This window comes from Protopterus annectens, chromosome 7.part0, assembly GCF_019279795.1.
Source record: "Protopterus annectens isolate FY-2018-M chromosome 7.part0, PAN1.0, whole genome shotgun sequence".
In the NCBI taxonomy this organism is placed as follows: domain Eukaryota; kingdom Metazoa; phylum Chordata; order Ceratodontiformes; family Protopteridae; genus Protopterus; species Protopterus annectens.
The window spans coordinates 823739632-823764906 of NC_056739.1; the positions used below are offsets into that span (position 1 = coordinate 823739632).

Below are 25275 nucleotides of genomic sequence, written 5' to 3' on the forward strand. Positions count from 1 at the left end.
TATTCCCGTTGCCTACTCTTCTGGATCAGATGTTCTCGGGGAATTCTAGAATCAGTGCCTACTGACCAGAGTGTTAAAGGGTTTTATTCAAAGATATTTCGGGTGCGAAAGAGAGGATTGAATTGGAGGCCTGTGCAAGACCTGTCCTTTCTCATTCATTTTGTATAGGTCCCAATGTTCAGATTGTCCTTTCAGATCATGTTAACCACTGGTTCAGTTACTACCTTTTATGGTAAAGTTAGATTTTAAGATTCTTACTATTGCATACCCACTGGCAAGCACATCAGACGTTTAAGATTTACTTTGTCTGACTCACATTATCAGTTTTCTATCTTGCCCTTTGAACTATTTGTTGCTTCAAGGACATTTACAAAGTATCTGGCTTCAGTAATTGCTTATTACAGACTCTGTGGCTTTCACATTTTTCTATTTTGGACAGTTACCTTATATTTACAGACTCTTTCCAGTTGTCAAGAGTCCTTAGAAAGTGTACAGAATCCTTCTATTCAGTCTGTGATTTCAAGTCAGCTTATGTAAGTCTCCCTCATCCCATCTGACCGAATTGTTTCCCTGGAATGTTTGTTTGCTTCTGTCCTAGGAAGAATGTTTCTTCCTCCAGACAGAGTAGAAATGTTCCAGAAGTTCTTCCTGAGTTTTTCCTTACAAAACTGATTGTCTGCCAGGGAATTTCTCAGGATTCTGGGATACATGGTTTCTATGATTCTTATTTCCCTGGCTAAACTTCCAAGTGAGAAAAATGCAGTAGTACATCAGGTCAGCCTGGACTTGGCATCTTCATCCTTTATCTTTTCAGATCCCAATTTAGGAGTTAAGGAGGGGGATGTTCTGTGATAGGTAGAACAGTTGTCTCGGAAACCAGGTCTCCTGTTCCTCTTCAGTCTATCACAACTGATGTTTCAGATCTGGCTCAGGAGTGGTTTCAAAAGGGGTGAAAGTACTAGTTCTGTGGAACAAACAAGTGACAAAAGCATATAAATGTCAAAAGAAGTGTTGGCCGTTATAAATGCTTTGTAAGCCTTAAATCATCTTTGGTCTCCAGGACCTCTTTAGGTTTTCACAGACAACACCACAGTAATGTGGTACCTAATCAAGGGTTTATGAGATCTTTGCCCCCTTTGCAAACGTGCTACAATAGCCTGGGAGGTAGCAATTCTACTCACTTTGACGCTTCAGGCTGCAGACATTCCCTCAAAGCTAAATATTGTAGCGGTAAGCTGAGCCGAAACAAGACAGACCCTCACACCCTAGGCTCCTCCACAAATTGATCCAACTGTGGTGTGCACCTCAAGTAGATCTGTTTTCTGCCTCTCAGAACAGACAACTAAAGAACATCTGCTCTAGGATCCATTGTGTTAAGGCCCAGGAAACTGATATCTTCTCATTCCCATGGACATAGATGTTTCTGTTTGCTTTTTCACCCTCTCCACTGATATCTAGGTTTTCTAAAGATCCAGAAGGATTCTCCAAAGATTGTGGTGGTGATCCCCTTTTGACCCTGGCAATGGTGGTTCTCCCTTATTTTGAAACTGGCAAAGGTCATTTATCCCAGACTTCTCTGCAGGCAGGATTTAATCATTCAAGAGAAGGGGCGGTTTGATGCAACCTGACCTGAAAACTCTTCAGTTGACTGCCTTGATGGTAAACTTTTAATACCTTTAGGCAACATTTTTTCTCAGGATATGCAGCTGAAATGAAGGAGGCTAAAAAAAACTCTGTTACTTGGAAGTCATGTATTTGAAAATGTAAAAGATTTTCTGGTTGGTGCTATTCTAAGGTGCAGGACCCCTTTAAAGCCTGACTGAATCTGGTTCTTGATTATTTGAGTTACCATCCTCTGGCTTTACTTTAACTTCTGTCAGTGTTCATTTATTGTTCATTTCTGCTTGTCTGCCCTTGGATCCCCCTTCAAACTATCCTCAAATGTATCTGTTTCTGAAAGCGGTGTTACATATCCATCCATCTAGAAAACAGATGGCTGCCTCTTGGGATCTTAAAACCAGTTCATCTGTCTAAATTATGGTTCTTAACATGGAAACCTGTTTACTTATTATTCTGACTTTTGTTAGGAGAGTGTCTTAAGTTACAAGCTCTTATGGTGAATCAACCCTACCTCATTTTCATTGAGTGAATTTCTTTGAGAACTAACTCCTCTTTCACACCTAAAACTAAACTGCTCCTCTTTACCCCCACCAGTAGATCGACCCCATTTTCCTTCTCCCTAGCATCCAACAATGGTACCTCTATAGAGATGACCATACTAAGCTTTTAGGAGTAATAGTGGACAATAATCTCAAATTTGATCTGCATATCAATAAAACTATAAAAAAACATTAAAAAGAAGCTTGGCTCATTATATAGAAGCAAACCTTTTCTAATTCCATTAGCTAGGACTGTAATCGCCCGCTCACACCTACTCTCTACCCTTCTGTATGCCTCCCCCATACTCTCCAATTTGAGTAAAACTGAACTTAGTAAGTTCTGTCACTGTTGCATCCATATTGCCAGATTTGCCATATGCTCAACATATAGCACACAGCACTGTCAAAACCTCAGTCTTCTTGGGTGGCTAGAACTGCCTAGCTTACTTCTGTTCAGTCAGCTTATAGTAGCACACAAAGTTCTGTACCACCCTGAAAATACTCCGGCACTCAAAAATATCATAAAGCCATACAGTAATTCAAGACAACTATGATCATCCAGTAAACTGTTGGTCCAAACCCACAAAGACATTAACTCAGCTGGCGACTCCTTGTTTGCCAGTGTTGTTGGTAAAACTTGGAATTCACTTCCATCTAACCTTACCCTCGAACCTTCTTTAAGTCTCTTCAAAAAAGACCGCAAACAGTATTTTAAAGAGCACTGGCTTTGTCCCTGTACTAATCCTGATTAACCACTGCTTATTCAATGCCTTGTTTAAATTAATATTGTTTGCATCTCTTGCTTTATAATAGCTTGCTGCAACCTGTTGTTTTTGTATACTATTACACACTGTGTATATTTTGAGTACCTACTAGAGTGCTTTGTAAATATGTTTGACTCATATCTGTTATGTTCTGTCTGTGTTATCTGGAGCTTTTCTCCCCGGGCCTTCGCTGAAAATGGACATGTGTCCAGTCGGACTATCCCGGTCAACAATTGTAAAATAAATAAAGTGGTTTCAGAGTTTACATTGAGCCAGTCTGTTAATCTTCCTGTCTTTCCTGATCCCAAGAACAAGGAATAGAAAATTCTTCATACTCTGGATGTCCACAGATTCTGCCTAGACGAAACTCAAAACTCAGTCTTTCAGGAAACCATGTCCGCTATTTGCCTCCTATGAAGATAAGAGAAAAGGATAACCAGTGTCAAAGTAGACTATTTCTAGATGCTTCTCTCATGATATTTTCTTTTTGCTATTCTCACCATCATAAACCAGTTGCAGGCAGGGTTAGGGCGTATTCCACTGGGGCTTTGGCTTCAGTCACTTTCTCAAAAGGGGGAATCTAAGTATTCTAGATGCAGCAAATGGTCTTCTGTTCATACTTTTGCAAAACGCTACAAACTGGATTCCTTTTCCAAGTCTAGAACAGGCTTAGCAAGGACCATTTTCCAGGGGCTCCTGGATTCTTATTTTTTTCCTCTTCCCGTTTTATTTTCTAAGCTGTAGTGATCTACCCATATAGCTTAGGCTGCTCCCACTGAGATCTGATGTTGACCATGGGACAGTTGAGTAAGTTGAGAGATGTTCTAACAAGTCACTGTTGAAGTAACAGTTCCCTTCCTTAAACCCCCCCCCCTGTGTTTTTTGCTGTTTGTTTTGCCAGGGTGTGGATGTATATACTTTTATGTATATTGTTTCCTTTTTGCTATATTTCCTAGCATTTTTTTTTCAGGGCTTTTGCCTCCATTTTTCGAGCAAAAATGCTGTGAGCTTTCCCACTCTAACAATTTTTTTTATGTGGAGCTCTTTCTCAAGCTCCAGACAGTTGGAACACTTGGAGGGCATGCTAACTTTGAAAAGCTGTCCACTGGTTTAGGCTACTGCCACAGTGATCTATTACATTAGAACATTGATTATGCTATGATAATTTACACAACTATATTTTCTTGGTAGCTGCCCTAACTTATCCTCAAATGTTGCATAACACAATTATGGAGCAGCACACAGCTGGATCCATCATCACTCTTGACTTGGACTTGTCTTAAAATTGCCTGCAAAATTGCACTCTTTCACCAAGATCCTTTGTTATGGCTCATCCCTGTTTTGGGCTGCACATGAAGCAGAAACTGCAGGAAAGTGAGCAAGAAGAGAAAGTATTCACAGTTGTTGGAATAAAATTCTTCACTCCTCAGAGAACTTTTTCTTTTAACTAGAGGAGTGACTAGAAATTGCAGTTCAAGGCAAACAGCTGTCATTGAGCAGTAGTTAGATATATTTTAGAGCTGTGCCCTAAAGACAAGAGGTGGTCTTCAAAATATCTGCCTTCCCAGGGGAGGGTGTTAAAATCACAGAATCCCTGAGGACATTCTTGACTGTCGTATTACAGAGACATTTGGGTTGAATCTCCTTACTCCTTCTTCCATTGTAGACCATCAGTCAGGGTAAGTGGATCAGAGCAATATTGTGCAAAAAATACATTTCCTTTGTATTCCTTCTCAAGCCCTTCCAGATATCCCGGCATTCAAAAGAACATGACCAAACTAGTGGTAGCAAATCTGTTATCAAAAAGATCCATACATTCTTTAGAGCATAGGGGCAATGGAAATTAGTCAAAATTCTTTCGGATCCCAATAAAACTAGCACCTTAGACCCATATTATTTCTGATGCTTGTGCAGTACCATGAAGCTTGCATTAGTGTCACGCAGGGGCACCTTCATTTACTTGAAAAACTGGCCTGATAGCAGCTAACACTGGTCTTTAGAAGCTCAGACATAATGAATATTTCTGCAGGAGTCCTTTGCAATTTAAGCTATCTGTTCAACTGGAACAGAAATGTTGTAATTAGTGTCATTAGAAAAAGTGGTGTAGTTATTTATTGTGGCAAACAGGAAAATTTTGGCTAAAGCCTCCAGCGGAAAGATACAGAGAGTTCTTACTGAAGATCACACTGATCTGTGATCCTGCTGCTGTTTGAAAATTGAACCTCGTGTCAGGAAAAAATGCAGAGACGTTTCTTGCAATAGTTGTACTTCATGTAATGTCAGTGCTGCAGATGTATTGTAACTGGAGGATGTATTGTAACTGGAGGAAATAGTTTTTCTGTAACTGATGCTTGCAGTTTCATGTACTGTAGGATGTCTCTATTCTTTCCCCCATTTACAGTTGTTTTATGTTTTTAGGAGAAGTACCATTTAACCATGAGATTCTGAGGGAAGCCAATGCACTTTGTCACCGTCTGCCAGTTCTCAGTACTGAGAAATTCAAAACAGATTTCTATGATGTAAGTATCACTCTCTAATGTAAGTATTCAATGCTTTATCTCATAGGTAGGTACTAGGCTATCGGCCCTGGGGTCTATACAAGCCCAGCCAAAAAGGTACCCTGGCTTTTGCCACCCAAGAAAATTATTTTCCTGTGCCACTGTTGAGCAGAGCCACAGAGGTGATCCCCGGGGTGAATTTCCTATTTCCCATCCAATCATCAAGATTTTTCTTGAAGAGTGCTATTGAGGAGCTTTGTTTGATATAGATAGGTAGTTTATTCCAGAGTTTGGGAAGTCTCTGGGACAGGAATCTATCCCTCCGGCATGTTCTGTTTATTGTGGTGACAAGGTTTAGGTCCCTAGAGCATGTAGCTCGGAGGGATTGGGATCTCTAAGTGGAGCATGTCCAACAGCTCTGGGTTTGACATAGCTTTGTATGTTAGGCAGAGATCACCTCTGAGTAGGCGATATGTGATGGAGTAAAGCTGGAGTTTTTTGAGACTGTCTGCGTAGGGCGTCTGTTTGAGGCCGGTAATACTCTTTGTGAGGTATTTCTGCGGCCTTTCCAGTTGTTGTAGATGTCTTGTGAGGTACATACCAAAAGGGGCATTGTACTCTATAATGGGTCTCTCTTTTTTAAACACCTTTATTAAATTATCAGTTAAGACATAGGCAAACATGCATTAACAGAAAAGAAAAATCATATTAAGATATTTCCATTTAAAAAGATTATACATCACATATTTTTTCCATTGTTAACTATCAGTCCAACACAAAATAAATTGCTGAATGCTTGCCTTAAACCTCTCTCTTCCTGTACACAATTTCCATTTACTTCTATGTAATTTGCTCCTTCTCTTTTCTAAAGATCCCTCTTCCATTTCTATTATAATATTCAGTTCTTCAAATGCAGTTGGTTTAGACATTGATTTCCATTTTCAAGCATTGCTTTTTTGACAGTCAACAGAATTAAACGTGATAAGGCATTACTATGTCAGAAACAAGTCACATTCCTAATCCCAGCTCAAAAGAATCCATTTCCTTAGTTACAGACATTTGCTCACCCAGTATTTCTGACAGAATACTCTGTTGGTAATTTTTAAAATCTTCCAACTCGTTACATTCCCAAAAGATATGTTCCCAGTTAACTCTTTCTTCCCCCTCACACTTCCATTGCTGTTTACGTCTTTGAAGACTGCTCAGGGTATAAAAATACCTATGCAAACACTTCCAAGCAAAGATCCTAAACCTTCTGGACTTGAAAGCCATACGTATGTCCTCCCATTGTTCTCTTGTAAATTGCTTTTCCAGTCTGTTTTCCCAGTCTTTTCTAACCACCGCTGGTGTAGTTACCATGTGATATTTTATATACCCTATAGTTATCCCTTTTTAACAGCAGGTACTGTTCTAGATTCAGCTACAGAATCTACCAGATCAGGTCTTTCACTTAAGATTTTTCCTTACATTTCTGTCTGCATATACACTGATATCAATTCCTGGTAGGGAATGTAGTCTTTAGCCTGCAGTCCAAACATCTTCTTGCCCTTTTCTCTCTCTGTTACCTTTCCCCTCTTCAGTTGTTTGCCCTCAGTACCTTGGTTCCTTTGCTAGTTTTCTACAGTAAATTCCAGCCCCTTCTTGCCAGTTTTTCTGTACCTCTACTTGCAGTCATCCCTGTTGGCAAAATCTCCTTTCTCCATTCCCGCTTTGGCTTAGTTCTTAGAATACTTTCTGCTACTTTATGAATATAATATTTTGTATGGCTGTTGAATTCTAAAGTATCTACATCCAAAATCCCTCTGTCTCTCTATTTCTTGAACTTCTCCCCTGCTATCATCCCTTTCCATTTTGAATTATAACCTTCTGTTTGCATTATGTATATGAGCCTCAGGTGTGTAGCTCTGAATATATCCCTTCAAATCAGGTAATCCTAAACCACCTTCTTCTGTTGGAGGGATCTTCTTATCCCAGTTAACTCTTGCTTTCTTTCCCTCCCAGATAAATTCTTTCACTGCTTGCATCTTGCTAGCTATGTCTATAAACAAGAGCTTCCAGATGTTCTTCGTGTTTCACTGTTGCAGTCATTACATTTGAGTTATCTGTTTGCAGGTAGCCCTCCGTCGGCCTGATTAACAAAGTCTTGGGTCCTGCGTCGGTTGCTGTCCCTTCTTCCATAACGTCAGGGGTATAAAACATGCAGCCAACGCCATTACATCAGTCTATCTTGCCGTGCGGTGCCCAAAGCAGAAGAGTTCGCAAGTGCCGGTCGGCCGACTCCTGAAATGTTTGTTTTTGAGTTTCAAAACCGAAGTCTTCAATTAAAGCTAAATACCCCGTTGGGGAAACTTTTTCTTGTTCCTTACTGATGTCAGTAAAATTTAATAATTGCATTACTTGTGGAAAGCAAATACCTCATAACGATTTTCATTCGTACTGTATTCCTTGCCTAGGCCCTGTCCATGACGTACCTTGCTGTTGGTTTTGTGCTTTATTTAATCAGTGCACTGTCCGTCGTCTGTATATTTTCGCCTCTAAATATTTTGGTTCTCGGTCTAATTATCCAGAAATGTCATCAGTTAGCCATCTGACTACCGGGATTCCGAAAAAACGCAAAGATAAAGACAGAGACAGGCCGCTGAGGTCCAAAACTGCCGATGACACTTCTAAGCCAGTCACCAGTTTGCCGGTACTCAGTGAGGCGCTTTCGCAGCCCCTGATACCCGCTACTTCTGATTTGCAGGCCTCTACTGAGACCCCTTCAGAGTCCGGTATGCCGCGAGATGCTTCAGCTGTGGAAGCCGCAGATGTCTCTACCTTGGATGGGTCCAGAGCCGCTGTGCAGGCACCAGCTTCTGAGGGTGTATTCAGGCTACGGACTTGCATATTAAACCAATGCCTCGTTCTTTACTTAGGCCTAAATCTCGATCCATGACTAAAAAAACGACACCCAGGCCACATGCTCAGGCCTCTATGCCTAAAAAAACAAATAAGGATGGCTAAAGATCTAATAACTCTAATCAGGGGTAGCCACCCCCCCCCTTCTAAGAGGCCTAGGACTGAAGTTGATTATGAATCTTCTGATCAGGATTCTGTTGTTTCTGATTCTTCTGATGATCTGGATTTGCCCTTATCTACTTGTGAAGATTCTGATGCAGAGGACTCCATTCCATCTGTTTCCTCTCTTGAGGATTTTTCTTTTGGGGAAACCTTACATACTCTGAGAGCATTTCCACTGGGAAAGCCAGGATTTTTCTGATTCAAAAAAGAGGCTTGGGGATTTCCTTTTCCTACTTCAGTATAGGACTTTAGCTATTCCTCCTGTACTAGACATTGTTGATGATGCTTTTTCGGAATCTAGTTTGGCCCCTGATACCCTGCCTTCTGCTCCCAGAAAACCTGACAGGTACTACAGGGTCCCTGAGTCCCACAAGTTCCTTTTTAAAAATGCTATTGCAGATCCAGAGACTATTTCACAGGGGCCCAAGGGCATTAAGGCTTCTACTGCTGAAAATCCTACCCCTTCTGATAGAGACTCCAGGGCGCTGGATAGATGGGGTAAGAAGGTTTACACTTCTGCAACCTTGGCCATTAGGGCTTTAAACTGCCAGTTTCATATGTTAAAGTATCAGCAACATGTTGCTTAAACAGAAAATGATGTTGATTCCTGACTCTGGAAAATAAAGAATTACAGGATTTAATGCATTCTGCCGAACAAGTTGGAAAACATACTTTGCAATGTGGTTTTGATTCATTAGAGGCCTCTTGCAGGGCTGCTGTTACTGGGTCTGTGCTCAGAAGGCATGTTTGGCTTAAGGAGCAATCTTTGCCTGATCATGTTAAACCTAAATTGTTGGATGCTCCTTTTAAATCAGGACCACCTGTTTGGCAACAAGGCTGAGGAAGTTCTTAAAAAGATGGAAGATAAAGCTAAATCTATGCAAACTGTGAAAGATTTTTTACAAGTTCAGCCTCCTAGATTTAGTAGGCACTGGCCCTCTAAGAATTGGTCCTTTCCAGCCCCTTCCATGTCTTCTCAAGCCAAACCCAGATGTAGCAAAAACCCCAGGTTTCAGTCCCAGGGGACACACAGAATTAAGCAGTGGGGGGCCTCCACTTCCAAATCTGGGAATAATAAGACTCCCCCCTATGGTAAACTGTCTGAATGACTTCCTTTTAAAATTTCCACTTATCAACTGACTGACCCTTTGGGAGGGAATGATTGCACTTCATGCAAAGAATTGGGAACTCATTACCCAGGACAAATGGGTTTTAAATAAATATAGTGTCCCAGGGATACAGATTTCACTTCCACATGTTGCCAACACCAAGCGGGTGGCCGGACCAACCCCCAAATCAGTGGGCAGAGGCCCAAACACAAGTACTTTCTCTCTTAAGCATGGGGGCTATTTTGCTGGTACCAGAAGAGGAAAAGGGACAAGGTTTCTACTCGAGACTTTTCCTGGTACCCAGAAAAGACTATTTATGGCGTCCTATCCTGGACCTGTCTACTATAAACACCTTTTTGGATATTCCAAAATTCAAGATGCTGACACTTCACCAATTACTTCCTATGCTAGGCAAAGATGCCTGGTTGGCAGCAATAGATTTAAAAGAAGCATACCTGCACATCCCAATCAGGGAATCTTGCAGAAGATATCTACGCTTCAAAGCAGGCTACATGCACTATCAGTTCTCTGCATTGCCCTTTGGCTTATCTACTGCACCCAGGGTATTCACAAAGTGCCTAGTTCCAGTTATTGCATTTTGCAGGCAAAGAAATACTCAAATATACCCATACCCGGATGATTGTCTAATTCAGGCAGAAAGCCAGGACATACTTTTGAATTATCTGGCCTTTGTACAAAGTGTTCTAACCTGTCTGGGGTACACCATAAACAAAAAGAAATCACACCTGGTACCCTGTCAAATTATATTCTTGGGAGCAAGCTTGAATACAACTTCCCATATGGCTTACGTCACACCAGAGAAACAAATTAATTTGACAATCTACTTCAAACAAGTGGCCACAAAAACCCTGCTGTCTGCAAGACAAATACTGCAAGCCTAGGGGTTCATGGCCTCATGCATTCTTCTAATTCCATATGCAAGACTGCATATGAGGAAACTACGGTGGTATCTAAAAAGCCTATGGTGTCAACATTCTCAAGACCTAGAAACAATGATTCCTATCATACCTTGCCTCCGTCTAGAGTTCCTTTGGTGGGCAGTGGCCTGCCACCAAAACAAGGGACTACCTTTTTTAACCCCCCCCCCCCCTGCCACCCAAACCCTAACAACAGATGCATCAGACAATGCAAGGGGGGCTCACCTGGCAGGGAAGTGCATTCAGGGCAAATGGAACCCAAGTCAAATGCACCTGCATATCAATCAAAAAGAAATGTTAGCTGTACAGAATGCTCTGACAGCCTTCAAGGACCACATTCTTCCAAAACAACTAATGGTAAAGACGGACAAACACCACTGTTATGTGGTACATAAACGAGCAGGGGGTACACATTCTTACCCCCTCTGCAGACTAGCCATGGCATTGTGGAACACAGCCCTGAGCTAACAAGTGCACCTACAAGCTCAATTCCTGCCAGGAAAATTAAATACACTGGCAGACAGACTAAGCAGAAAACTCATGGACCCACACGAGTGGAAACTGGAACCAAGGATTTTCAACATGTTGACAAGCAAATGGGGGAGCCCCGATATAGACCTGCTTGCCTCTCCCCAGAACTACCAATTGGACACATTTTGCACAAGGACTCCCCACTAACAAGCCTGGAAAGTGGATGCTCTGTCCTTCAGCTGGAAAAACCTATCAGTCTGTGCCCCCCCCCCCCCACCTCTGCTCTCCAAGGTACTACGAAAAATCAAACAGGACAAACCAAGGATGATCTTGATTGCTCCAGACTGGCCGCGCCAACACTGGTACCCCCTCCTGCGCACTGTGTCACGGTTATCTCCATGGCACCTGCCTCAGACTCCTTCCCTGCTGTCTCAGCAGGAGAACCAGATTCTGCACCCTCAGCTTCTAACACTGAACCTTGCAGCCTGGCTAATTACTTAATCTCTCCTTTACCATCCCTCAGCAAACCTGTGATGGATATCATTTTAGAGGCAAGGAGGCCTAGTACTAGAAAATCTTATGCTGAAAATGGAAAACATTCTGTGCCTGGAACCAGTCTCAAGGGATGAGCACAGCAGCGCCCAATTTACCTCAGTTTTTACAATACTTAACTGAGATGCTTCACAAGGGCCTGTCTTTTTCCTCCATTAAAATCCACGCCTCCGCCATTTCAGCTCATTATAACACAGAACCTCCCCTCTTCTCTCATCCACTGATCAAGCAGTTCCTCATAGGGGCCAAAAATTTGAGACCACCCAGGAGAGCCCCAACCCCAGCCCGGGACCTTAACTTTGCCTTGGAGAAACTCATTCTACCTCCTTTCGAGCCAGCTGCTACTGCAGACTTAAAATTTCTTTCTTGGAAAACAGCTTTCCTTTTAGCAATCACTTCAGCTAGAAGGGTATCTGAATTACAGGCCCTTATGGCAGTGGAGCCTTTCATCATCTTTCATGCGGACAGGGTGTCCCTCAGAACCAATCCATCCTTCATGCCCAAGGTGGTATCCAGTGTGGCTCTTAACTAGTCCATTCATTTGCCAACCTTCTTTCCCAGTCCACAGAATAAAGGGGAACAAATACTGCATTCCTTAGATGTGCACAGACAACTTCGATTCTACTTGGACAGGACTAAACCTCAAAGGAAATCTGAACAACTGCTGATGGCATTTGTTGCAGGGGCAGAGGGGAAGGTTATTTCAAAGCAAACCATTTCTAAATGGATAAGCCATTGCATTCATTTCTGCTATAAGCACCATGGAAAACCTATCCCCCAAGGGATCAGACCTCACTCCACCAGGGCTGCGTCTACCTCTACAGCCTTTCTCAGAGGCATCCCTACCAGGGACATCCTAGAAGCTGCTACCTGGAGTTCTGTACATACTTTCACCAAGCATTATCATTTGCCAGTTTTCTCTAAATCCAGAGCTGGCTTTGCCACTGCAGTCTTGCAGGGCCTTATAGCTGGTCCTAATGCTATCTATATTCCTCCTCCCAATCATAGCTTTGGGAATCTACCCAAATTTAATGACTGCAACAGTGAAACACGAAGAACATAGTACAGTTGTGTACACTTACCATAAATGTAGATGTTCGAGTATATTCACTCTTTAGTCCTGGTTACCCCCCCCCCCTTCAGCCCCCTAACTTCTTTTGACTGTACCTCTACTTTCCTTTACTATGCTTAAAAGCCTTTTTGGTGAATTTGCTTTTTTGTTGGAGGTATATCTTTGTACTTTTATATTTAATTGCTTCCCATTAGGGGGGCACCTGACATCTGGGGCAAGAAAAACTGATGTAATGGCATCGGCTGCATGTTTTATACCCCTGATGACCTGACGTCATGGAAGAAGGGACAGCTACCAACGCATGACCCAAGACTTTGTTAATCAGGTCGACTGAGGGCTACCTGCAAGCAGATAACCCAAATGTAATGACTGCAACAGTGAATACACTCGAACATCTACATTTATGGTAAGTGTACACAACTGTACTTTTCTCAGTTTTGTGTTATCTTTTGTTTAGTCTCTTTCCACATATCTTTAGCTGCTATAACAGAAGCCTTTTTAATCCATATTCCTAAGTACTTCATCTTATCATGTCACCATAAATATGGATATTGCTGAACCAGTTCTTATGTGGATACATAATTTACATTTATAGCCTTTGTTTTATCTTCATTAATTTTATATCCCGAAAAAGACTTGAAACTGTCTTAAAATGTTCCACAATACTGAGATGTCCTTTTCTGGATTATCAGGTACAAAATAACATATGCAAATAAAGCCAACATTTCTTGATTACCATAGCAGTTATATCCTTGCATTTCTAAGTCCTTTATTTTCTTTGCCAGTGGATGTAAATACTTCATCCCAGTTTTTAGTTTTGGCTATGTGTTTCATGCTGTACTCATAAAAGGCAGCTTTTACAAATTCAGTCTATGCCACCAAGGCTGAAACATGCTAATCTGATATTGTTAATCTTCTTTCCATTCATCACTGATGGGGTTCGTTTCCAAGCCCTCAGAACCGAGTCAACCTAATACCAAGCTCGTGCCAGCCAAAAACTCTCGAACTAAGCTTCCACCCACAATACCCTTCTCCCTGTTACCTTCGATATCGTTTGCCGCATAGCCATAAAGCCGCGTTTAAACCAAGCTGTCAGCTAAGTGGAAACTTTTTGATATTTTGTGGAAAAGTTTGTCTTTTTTCTTCTCGTTTGTTTTTATATTCATAACTCTATATTTACAGATAGATTTAGACTTTTCACTTCTACTTCTACCCGATCTAGTAATCTTTTAAGTACCCTTGGTGGTACGGCCTTCTCTCTTTAGAATACTATCGCTAGTATTTCTTCTCTCTTTCCCTTTGCTGTCTAGTTGTGTGCTTTTTTACTATTGATAGATACTGTGTGTATTTAGATAGGTATAAACAGAGAAAGTTGAATTTACATTTCTCTCTGAAACCTTGATTGTTGTGTTTAGTTTTTCATGATGTCTGATAAGAAGGGTACCTCGGGTTTCAAACATTGTACTTCGTGTAATGGTAAACTTTCGAATAGTGACTCTCGCGATGATTGTGTTTATTGCTTGGGGGTGCCTCATCTATCGGTGCAACCTCCCTGTGTGATTTTTCAAAGTTTCAATCAGCACACACTGAATGAGCGCACGAATAAGTTAATGTTGAAGAGCCTACTTAAGTCACCCTTTTCAAAGGCCCTTTCTGTGACGGAGGTCTCAATCCCTCCTATTAAGGATAAGAAAAGGCCCCATTTGGTTCCCTCCTCACCCTCTGGTGACCAGGGTAAGTCTGTGAAACCTAAAGTGCAAAAACTATCTTCAGAGCACAAGTCTGCCTCGTCGGCACAGACCTCAACTGCTCCAGTTACTACGACTGTTACTACATCAGCGCCAGCTTCAGCTCCGATACTGTCTCCTCGCCTACTACGACTTCGGCACCGGATGCCGCTTCTGCACAGTGCACTCCGATGCCTATCTCTGCAGTGATGATTGGACATTCCGTATTGGCTCCAAGTGCCCCTTCAGCACCAAGCTCTTTTATGGCCCTGACAAGAACAGATTTGACCCCACTGCTTCCTGTCTCCAAACTTGAGACATCAGTGCCGGTAGATTCCACAACACGGACCCGATACGCTCCATCCATAGACCCGTTTCTAGGCCAAGTGTATAGCCCATTCCTAGATTGACCTGACTCCCTGTCGGGAGTATTCACTAGATCCACTAGGAGCCTTTCAGAACTTGATGTGGTGCGTCTTGTGGATCAGCTGTTGGCAGCCTGGGGGATATCCACTCCTTCCAGGACCCATTCTCCTGCAGGACTTGGGTTGGCTTCTCCACGGACTCCATCCTATTCTCCTCCTTTTACCATTCCAGTTCCAAAGCCTTCTGCTCCAGTGTCTTTTTCGGGAGTCTATATTAAAAGCCTGAAAGTCCGTAACATCGAAGCTATGTACATCGACACATAAAGGTCAATGTACATTTATTTATTTATTTATTTTATTTTACATTTGTTGACCAGGCTAGTCTAACTAGATATATGTCCATTTCCAGTAGAGGCCCGGGGAGAAAAGCTCCAAGCATAGGCAGTAACAAATAATACAATATTAGCAGACCGGAGTTCCGCTGTGGCGACCCCTAACCGGAAAAATCCGAAAGACACAACATACAATTGTAACATGAGTTATAGTACATTATTCAGATTGTACGTGAGAGACGCTAGTATAGAGTCTTATAGTAGAATTAAGCTAAGATCAAATACTGAGAACAAACAACATATGAGAGAATAAAGAGAATATATATATATATATATATATATATATATATATATATATATAAAGAAACAGTATAGAGATTTTTTTTCCCTCTTTAGATTCTAAGTTTGGGTTTGCTTACTTGTTATTACAGATAGTCAGCATAGAGTAATAGAGTAGAGGAGTAAGGGAGTGCAAGATGGGGCACTTGAGGTATCAGTCTGGGTTAGAGCAGGGACAAAGCCAATGTATTTCAAGATGTTCTTTGAGATGTTTTTTAAAAAGCAGCGAGGATGCAAGAGTTGAGAGTTCACTTGGAAGCTGGTTCCAGGTTTTTCCAACTGTGTTTGGTGAAAAGTGAGGCTCCAGCTTTGTTGTTGGATTTAATAGTTGAAACTAGAAGCCTCTTAGCTCAGCATAATGTAGTCAGATTTTTATAGGGAGTAATCAGATTAGTGAGGATTGGGGTATTATTTGGGTGGTAGAGGATCTTTTGGGTGATAACAAGTTGTTGACAAAGTAGATGGTTTTGGAGTTCTAACCATCCCAGTTGTTTGACGTTGACACAGTGGTGAGTTCGAAAGGGGGTGCCAGTGGCGAATCTGGCTATGTTGTTATAGCTGGTTGATAGTTAAGGTTGTTTTTAGATAGATTGGTATATATGGCAGAACCATAGAATAGGGTAGAGATCAGGTGGGTTTGAGCAGTAGTGGTTCTAGCTGTTGGGGTAAGGAAGGGCTTGATTCTGTAAAGGGAGCCTAGTTTTTTGTTAACATATTTTATGATAGTATTGATATGATCATCATAGCTAAGGTTGTCTATTGTTATTCCCAGGAAACGGGTTGTAGTGTCAGGGGAAATGCTAGTTCCATTGTTAGAGGTTATTGTGAAGTGAATTTGTGTTGACTTTTTGAGTAGGAGCAAAGAGCAGTAATTTAGTTTTTTTATGGTTCAGAAGGAGGCAGTGTTGCATAAACCAATTTTCTACTGTGTTAAATACTGATTGGGTGAGGGTATGGACTAGGCTGAACATATTAAAGTTGAGTCATCTCCATATTGAATGCAAGTGGCTTGAGGAAGCACACCCCACAAACCCCTACTTAAATCTACCAACTCTGAGACCGCACTACAGTAGGGAAAAGGATATATTTCCTTATCCCCATGATCACGCTGCTGGCTTACAAACACGTTCAGAGTTGTGATTTTCGCCATTTACATGTTTCAGTGTTTATGTACATCGACCTTTATGTGTCGATGTACATAGCTTCGATGTTACGGACTTTTGGGCTTTTAATATAGGCCACTTATTTGGAACACCCCCCCCCCCATCTTGGCACCTGTAGTGGATTCCCTGAGGCTCCGGGACTGTTCCTTTAGTCCTCAGTTCTTGCTGAACCAGTCTTTCCTCAACCCCATGACTGTTCTGCAGGCTCTTCAGTTAGTGGCACGGTTCCATGTGATTATTAAAGTTCCGTCCTCGGTGCCGGGAGCTTTGTCTGTACCGACCGATCCTGCTTGAGGTTCCATGCTCAGGAGCGGGTTCGACAGAGCGGGGTGTGACCTCAGTTCTGAGGTTGTCCTTCTTGGTTCCGAGCTCCCATCCCTCTTTGGGCAGACCTGATTTCAGTGCCATGGAGAGGGTACTTATTTCTGGAAGCATTCCGCCGATGTCGGAACCCCAGATTTCTCCCCCTAGGCTACAGCTGCCACAGGCCACCTCCCGGGGACACCGGGCAGGGAAGCCACAGTAACCCCCGGTACAGGGTACCCACTCTTCCTCGTCCTCCTCAGAAGCCCCCACTGAGGAGCCCCCATGGAAGAGATCATGCAAGAGGAAGCATGTAGACTCGCCTGAGGAGTCTCCAACAGAGGACACGGATTTCGATGACAGTGAAGGGTCCCCACAGTCACCCGATGATGATGTCTCCTTCGGAGACATCTTTGAAATGCAGAAACAGAGGGGTGACTGGAAGCCCACTAACCCTTCTTCTGAGGAGTCCTTGTTTCTTCAGGCTTTCTGTGCTCGACCATTTACTTCTTGGGTGACCCCGCCAGCAGACGAGCTAATTCAGCTTGTGGTGCAGCGCACCTGGAAGAACTCTGATTCTGTTGAGGCGATCCTTTGGAGACCTGACAAGATACTTTCTCCACCTGAGGAAAACCCACATTGGTCCAGAGGTTTACCAGTCGATCCCATGATGTTGGTGGTGGCCACGAAAAAGGATCTAGCTGAAGAGAGTCCTACTGTCCATCCGCCCAACAGAGTCCCGGGCCGTGGACAGTTTGGGGAAGCGAGTCTTTGCATCAGCGACCTTTGCCATATGGTCCCTGAACTACTTGGCACATTTCACGAGGCTCCAAAGAACTACTTGGCATATTTCACGAGGCTCCAAAGAGACTTGATCTCCGAATTCTCTGGAACACTCACAGGACAGGTGTCTAACGAGGTAAGGGATAAAGTTGCCTCGCAGCTCGCAACCCTGGAATCGATCTCCAACTCGTCCATGAGGTTGCTTTCACACACAACCGAAGGGGCGGCTATAGCTGTGGGTTCAGGCATAGTTATGAGACATCATGTCTAGATGCGCATTTGTGACCTCGCGGATCCCTTCAAGTCTTCCTTTCTGAATGCTCCCATCGAAGCGTCTTCCCTGTTTGACTCCAATGTAAAGGATGCTCTGGCCAGGTGTGAGCATAGGTTCATACTAGGCTATCTGCCCTGTGGCATTTATAAGCCTAGCCCGATTGTGTTTGGCTTATGCCACCCCTTGATTTGAGTATACTGTGCCCTTTTTAAAGTTTAGTTTACTGTGCCTCTGTCTAATAGTGACACAGAAGTAATCCCCGGGACAAACCTATGATCCCCCATCCACTCATCAAGATTCTTCTTGAAGAGAGTTAGTGAGGTGCTCTGCTTAACATGAATTGGAATTCTATTCCAGAGCGAAGGGAGCCTCTGGGTTATGAATCTGTCCCTCCAGCATGTTCTATTTATTTCTGTGCTGAGGTTCAAGTCCCTCAAGCGTGGCTCTAAGGGATTTAGATTTACTGAGGTGGAGCATGTCCATTAATTCTGGGTTGGACATAGCTTTATATGTCAGGCATAGATTGCCTCGAAGTAGGCGGTATGCAACTGAGTAGAGCTGGAGTTTTTTTAACCGAGCAGCATATGGCATCTGTTTGAGTCCCTTGATCCTCCTGGTGAGGTACTTTTGGGGTCTTTCTAATTGCTGCAGGTGTCGGGTAAGGTACATCCCAAAGGGGGCATTCTATTCTATGATGGGCCTGATGATTGATGAATAAAGAGGCACGATTACCTCTCTTGATCTAGATGTGAATCCTTTCATGATGAGGTGGGCTATGTAGAAGGTATTTCTAACCACTTTGGCAATGTGGTTGTCAAAGGAGAGGTTGCTATCAACTTGGGTCCCCAGATCCCTAATTACTTTCTCTGTACTTAATGGGTTACCACCTATGTGGTAATTTGTGGGCACATTGTTTTTGCCAAAGGGTATGACTATACACTTTTTGGCATTTAGCTTTAGACCATGGCTTTGGCACCAGTTATCCGTCTCTGCGAGACCTTTTTGAAGGATGTTTGTGTCAGATGGAGAGTCAGTTATGGCGCCCAGTTTGCAGTCATCTGCGAACTTGGTGAGCCATAGTCCTCCCACGTTGGCCTGTACCTCAGAAAAGTAAATACCGAAGAAGAGAGGTCCCAAGACAGAACCTTGTGGGACGCCACTTGTGACCAGTTTCGAGTCTGACATGGCCCCAGCAACTCTGACTCTGTGGGTTCTGTCTTTGAGCCAGTTTGCGACCCATCTTGTGACATAGGGGTTTATATTTAGGCTGGATAGCTTATCTATGATGCCTGAGTGGGGTATTGTGTCAAATGCCTTTGCGAGGTCGAGATAGGCTGTGTGGACTACCTTCCCTTCATCTATGGCCTTGGTGACTGTTTCGAAGAAGTCGACCAGGTTCAAAAGGCAGGATCTGCCCTTGACGAAGCCAAATTGGGTAGGATCCTAGTGTCTGTAGGTCCCCAATGTCTTTGTTTATGAGTTCCATGATGATCCTCTCCATAGCCTTGCATACTAGGCTAGTCAGGCTTATGGGGCAATAGTTTCCAGGGTCCGCAGAGCTTTGTGGAGTGGGACCACTGTTGCTGTACGCCATTCTTTGGGCACATATCCTGTAGTGAGGCTGAGATTGTACAGCAGTTTTACTTGAGGGATTAGTTCTTCTTGGAGTTCATGTAGGACACAACCCGAGACACCATCTGGTCCCAACACCATCTGGTCCCATGGAAGCAGTGTTTTTTGCTTTGGAGAGGGCGGCCTTCACCTGAGCATCAGAGATGTTTGGGAGGCTGCACTCTGCCGGGATAGATACTTGCTCTTTTGGGGGGGAGGGGGTGGAGAAGTTTGCACTGAACCTGTCTGTCAGGATATTGGCGATGTCTGAGGGTTCAGTGTATTTTTTGTCGTTTAGAATCAACTCAGAACAAGTTTGAGAGATGTCCTTCAAGAATGCAACTGCAGTCCTGACATATGGGTTGTCCTGCCTCAGGCAGCCCTTCGGTCGGCCGGATTCCAAAGTCTGGGTCCGGCATCGGCTGATGTCGCCTCCTCCCTGACGTCAGAGCGGCTGGGGTATAAAGGCATCCGCCGACGCCATCTTCTTCAGTCTTTCTTGCCGCGCGGTGCCCGAAGCAGAAGCAGTTCGCAAGTGCCGGTCGGTCAGCTCCTGTGTTTTCAGTTACCGAAGTCATCAAAAAGCTAAGTACCCCGTTGGGGAACATTTTTCTTGCCTCAGCCGATGTCAGAAAAAATTGAAAAAGTTAATAATTGTTTGTCTTGTGGTAAACAAATACCTCATAAGGACTTCCATTCTTACTGCCTTCCCTGCCTGGGCCCAGACCACGACGTCTCGGCCTGTGCTGCCTGTGCTTGCTTTAATAAGCGCACACTCAGGCGCCGGGCAGAATTTGCCGAAGACTTTTTTGGCGATTCTTACGCTTATATCATGCCGTCGGAACAACCGACAGCACATATTACCAAAAAACGCAAGGACCGGGACCGACATCCTCGGCCCACGTCGTCCACCGATACCACGCCTAAGCCCTCTGCGAGTGCATCGGTCTCTTCGGAAGCGGTAATTCAACCGCTCCAGGCCGACGATACCGCTTTAACGGGTACTTCGGTCCCGGAGATTTCCCCAGTGCCGGTTGTTGATTTTCCTCCCGAAACCGAAGCTCTAGCTTTACCTGACACCATACCAGTGGATAAAGTTATCTGCACGTGGGGCAGCTAGGCCTCCGGTCTCCATGTCCATCAAGGCCTTCACACGTGCTAAGGCTGCCAGCCAGGCTAAGGCCCATCCTAAATCTATTTCCCAGGGCCCCTCTACTGATAAACAGATCATGACTCTTGCTGCAGATCTAATCTCTCTTATCAGAGGTTCTCAGTCGCATCCAGACAGAGGTTCTCAGCCGCCTGCAGATAAAAGGCCTAGAACTGAGCAGACAGATACCCTCTCTTCGGATGAAGCCTCTGGGGATTCAGAGCACTCGGATACCCATGAAGAATCCTTCCAGGCCTACGAGGACTCTGATGCTGAGGAATCAATTCCTTCTGCCTCACCTCCAGAGGATATTTCTTTTGGTGAAGTTTTCCACTCCATGAGAGAACATTTTCAGTGGCAGGGTCAGGAATTTTCTGACTCCAGGAAAAGGCTACGTACCTTCCTTAAGTTACCCCAGCACAGACCTTTAGCTATTCCTCCAGTGTTGGATGTCCTGGATGATGTATACTCAGGACTCCAGTGCTTCCCCTGATTCTCTCCCTCCTGCTCCTGTCAAGCCAGACAGATATTACAGGGTTCCTGAAACTCATAAGCATCTCTTTAAGGCCCACTCTGTGGATCTAGAAACTATTTCACAGGGGCCCAAAGGAGTGGCTACTTCCTCAGCCAAAAACCCTCTACCCGCAGACAGGGAAGCTAGGTCCCTGGAGAGATGGGGCAAAAAAGTTTATACCTCTTCCACCCTTGCCATGAGGTCACTTAACTGTCTTTTTCATATGTTTCAGTACCAGGATTACTTAATGGATGATTTGCAGAAAAAGTTAGCCTCTCCTGAGCCTATAAATAAAAAAGCATTGCAGGATTTGGTTCATAACACTCAGCAGGTTAACAATCATTTTCTTCAGTGTGGTTATGATGCATTGGAAGCTTCATGTAGGGCAGCTATGACAGGGGCCGTTATACGTAGACATGCTTGGTTGAAAGAACAGCCACTGCCAGACCATGTTAAAGTAAAGCTCCTGGATGCACCTCTGGAAAAACAGAAGCTTTTTGGTGCTAATGCACAGGATGTGTTGAAGTCTATTGAGGAAAAGGCAAAATCAGTACAGACAGTCAAGGATTTCCTCCAGGTTCAGCCACCCAGATTCAGCAGGAATTGGCCTTCAAAGAATTGGTCCTTTCCAGACACTGACAAGTTTCAAAGGGGAAAAAACAGGCGTGCTCGAGGTAAAGGGCAATACCGAGGCTCCTACAGGGGCCGCCAGTGGCAACCACCAAATCAGAGAAGTGGCGCAGGGAGTTCAGCTGCACCACAGGGACAATCACAATGACTTGACTTTCACACCGCCGACCAGGGCTCAAAGAGAAGCACCTCTAGGCGGAAAATTATCCTTATTCTCAAAAAACTGGCACATTTTAACCAAGGACAAATGGATTCTGGACATAGTAGACAAAGGTTACAAGTTCCACTTCCATACCTTACCAACGAGACAAGGCATGCCAAACCTGCCACAACATCAAAGGGCAGAGGCTCTTATACAAGTTTCAAAGCTGTTACAAATAAAAGCAATAGAAAAGGTTCCTCCTCAGGAACAAGGCCAGGGATTCTATTCCAGACTGTTCCTTGTTCCAAGAAAAGAAAAGCAATGGAGGCCTATACTGGACTTGTCCACTCTAAACACTTTTCTCATTGTGCCAAAATTCAAAATGCTGACGTTACAGCAACTCCTTCCCATGCTGGGCAAGGGGTCTTGGCTGGTTACTCTGGACCTGAAGGAGGCATACCTGCATGTCCCAATCAGACACAGTTGCAGAAGATACCTCAGATTTCTTGCAGGGTCAGAGCATTATCAATTCTCAGCATTGCCGTTTGGCTTATCTACTGCGCCCAGAGTATTCACGAAATGCCTGGCATCAGTAGTTGCACATTGCAGGCTCCAGGATTCAAATATACCCTTACCTGGACGACTGCCTTATACAAGCAGACAGCAAACAAACCTTGATAAGAAACTTGGACTATGTCATTCAATTGCTACAGGCTTTGGGATACACAGTCAACATTCAAAAATCAAGACTATTGCCATCCCAACAGATTATTTTTCTAGGAGCAAAACTGGGCACACAATCACAAATGGCTTTCCTCACAGAGGAGAAACAAGAGCATTTACCAGATTACTTCAAAAGCCTAGCAAAGCTCACCCAGCTGACCGCAAGGAAGATCCTGCAGGCCCTGGGGTTCATGGCATCTTGCCATTCTTCTGATCCCTCTGGCAAGACTACACATGAGAAAGCTACAATGGTACCTAAAAAGCTTATGGTCTCAACACAGCCACAACCTAGAAGACGTAATACCACTCATTCCATGCCTGCAAAGGGAATTTTTGTGGTGGGCTCAAGCAAGTCATTTAAACGAAGGCATGTCTTTCAACAAAGCTCAAGCAAGTCAAACCATTACAACAGACGCCTCAGATCATGGATGGGGGGCACACATGGAGGGCAGATGCATTCAAGGGCAATAGACTCCCATGGAAATGCATCTGCACATAAATCAAAAAGAGATGTTGGCAGTGATACATGCTATAGAGGCCTTCGGAAAATCTCTTCAACAAGGTCATCTGCTAATAAGGACAGACAACACCACTGTCATGTGGTATATAAACAAGCAAGGAGGCACACATTCGTATCCCCTCTGCAGACTAACAATGACTCTTTGGGAAAAGGCCCTGAAACTAAACATCCACTTGCAATCCCAGTTTGTTCCGGGCAAAGACAATGTTCTGGCGGACAGGTTGAGCAGAAATTTCTCGGATCCACACGAATGGATGCTGCATCCACACATTTTCTCACAAGTAACAAGTGCATGGGGAAGACCGGACATAGATCTCTTTGCTTCTCATCTCAATCATCACCTGGAGAAGTTCTGCTCAAGGACACACCATCCTCTAGCCTGGAGAACGGATGCTCTTTCCTTCAGCTGGAATTCCCTAACAATTTATGCATTCCCTCCTCTACCATTACTGACCAAGGTGTTACTGAAGATCAAAGCAGAACAACCAACAGGAATTTTGATAGCTCCAGACTGGCCAAGGCAGCACTGGTATCCATTGCTACTGAGCATAACTCACACCAAACCGTGGCTCTTGCCTCAATGGCCTCTGCTCCTAACTCAGCACAATTACAGGACTGTTCATCAAAACCTGCAAACATTGCAGCTGACAGCTTGGAGGGTTCCATGACTTTGACCCATATCTCTCTCTCTGAAAAAGTTCAAGAAATCTTGCTGGAAGCACGCAGACCTTCCACCAGAAAAACCTATTCGGCCAAGTGGAAGAGATTCATCATCTGGAATGCCAACAAGGTTCAGGATGCATCAGTAATGAGCATACCACAGATATTAGAATACTTGGCAGAAATGTTTCATAGTGGCCTCTCATATTCTTCCATTAAAATTCACGCTTCAGCAATCTCAGCAAAATACAACTGTGAGCCACCTGTGTTTTCGCATCCCTTGCTAAGACAGTTTCTAAGAGGGATAAAGAACATCAAACCTCCCAGAAAACCACCAGTTCCTGCATAGGACCTCAATTACGTCTTGGAAAAATTAACTCTTCCTCCTTTTGAACCAGCAGCATCTTCAGAAATGCAATTTCTCTCCTGGAAAACGGTTTTCTTGTTGGCAGTTACCTCAGCAAGAAGAGTCTCGGAGATACAGGCCCTCATGGCAGTACCTCCCTTTCTCATTTTTCATCAGGACAGAGTTTCTCTAAGGACCAATCCTTCATTCATGCCAAAAGTGATATCCAGGGTGTCTCTGAATCAAGCAATTCACCTGCCTACTTTCTTTCCCAATCCTCAAAATAAAGGGGAAAAGCTGCTGCACACTTTGGACATAAACAGACAATTACGCTACTACTTGGACAGAACAAAGACCACCAGAAAGTCTGACCAGCTGTTTGTAGCCTATGCTGCTGGAGTGCAAGGAAAGGCAATCTCCAAACAAACAATTTCAAAATGGATTGGACACTGCATCAGATTCTGTTACTCTTTCCATGGAAAAGGTGTGCCAGCCAATATTAGGCCACACTCCACCAGAGCTATAGCCACATCCACAGCCTTTCTAGGAGGAGTGGCTACAAAGGACATTCTAGAGGCTGCTACATGGAGCTCCGTGCATACATTTACCAAACACTACAACCTGCCTTTATACTCCAGATCCCGAGCAGGCTTTGCTTCGGCAGTCCTGCAGGGCCTTTTAGCTACACCATCCCTTTCTTAGATCCTACCACCCCCAGCTTGGCTATGGTATTCAACCCATATGTCAGGACTGCAGTTGCATTCTTGAAGGACATAGTACAGTTTTGTACCTACCATAAATGTAGATGTCCAATAGATATGCAACTGCAGTCAGGTTTTCCCTCCCTCCTACCCCTCTGCATTTTTCCTTTTGGGTCCATTCCCCCCTTTCCTCTATTAGCTAGGGATATCTGTTATGGTGTATCTGTTTATTACTGTTGTGCATGTCTGGAATTTTTTATCCATTCACAAAATTTAGCCTTCCTTGGAGGGCACCTGGCATCTGGGGCAAGAAACACTGAAGAAGATGGCGTCGGCGGATGCCTTTATACCCCAGCCGCTCTGACGTCG

General features: G+C 43.8%; 1 protein-coding gene across 1 annotated transcript in view; it reads left to right on the forward strand.

The window, feature by feature from the left end:
• COPS6 (COP9 signalosome subunit 6) overlaps positions 1-25275 on the forward strand; it is an 839183-nt gene that overhangs the window by 695632 nt on the left and 118276 nt on the right. The window contains exon 9 of the mRNA XM_044077362.1: positions 5342-5442. Coding sequence (XP_043933297.1) covers positions 5342-5442 — 101 coding nt within the window. The remainder of the gene's footprint in view (positions 1-5341; positions 5443-25275) is intronic.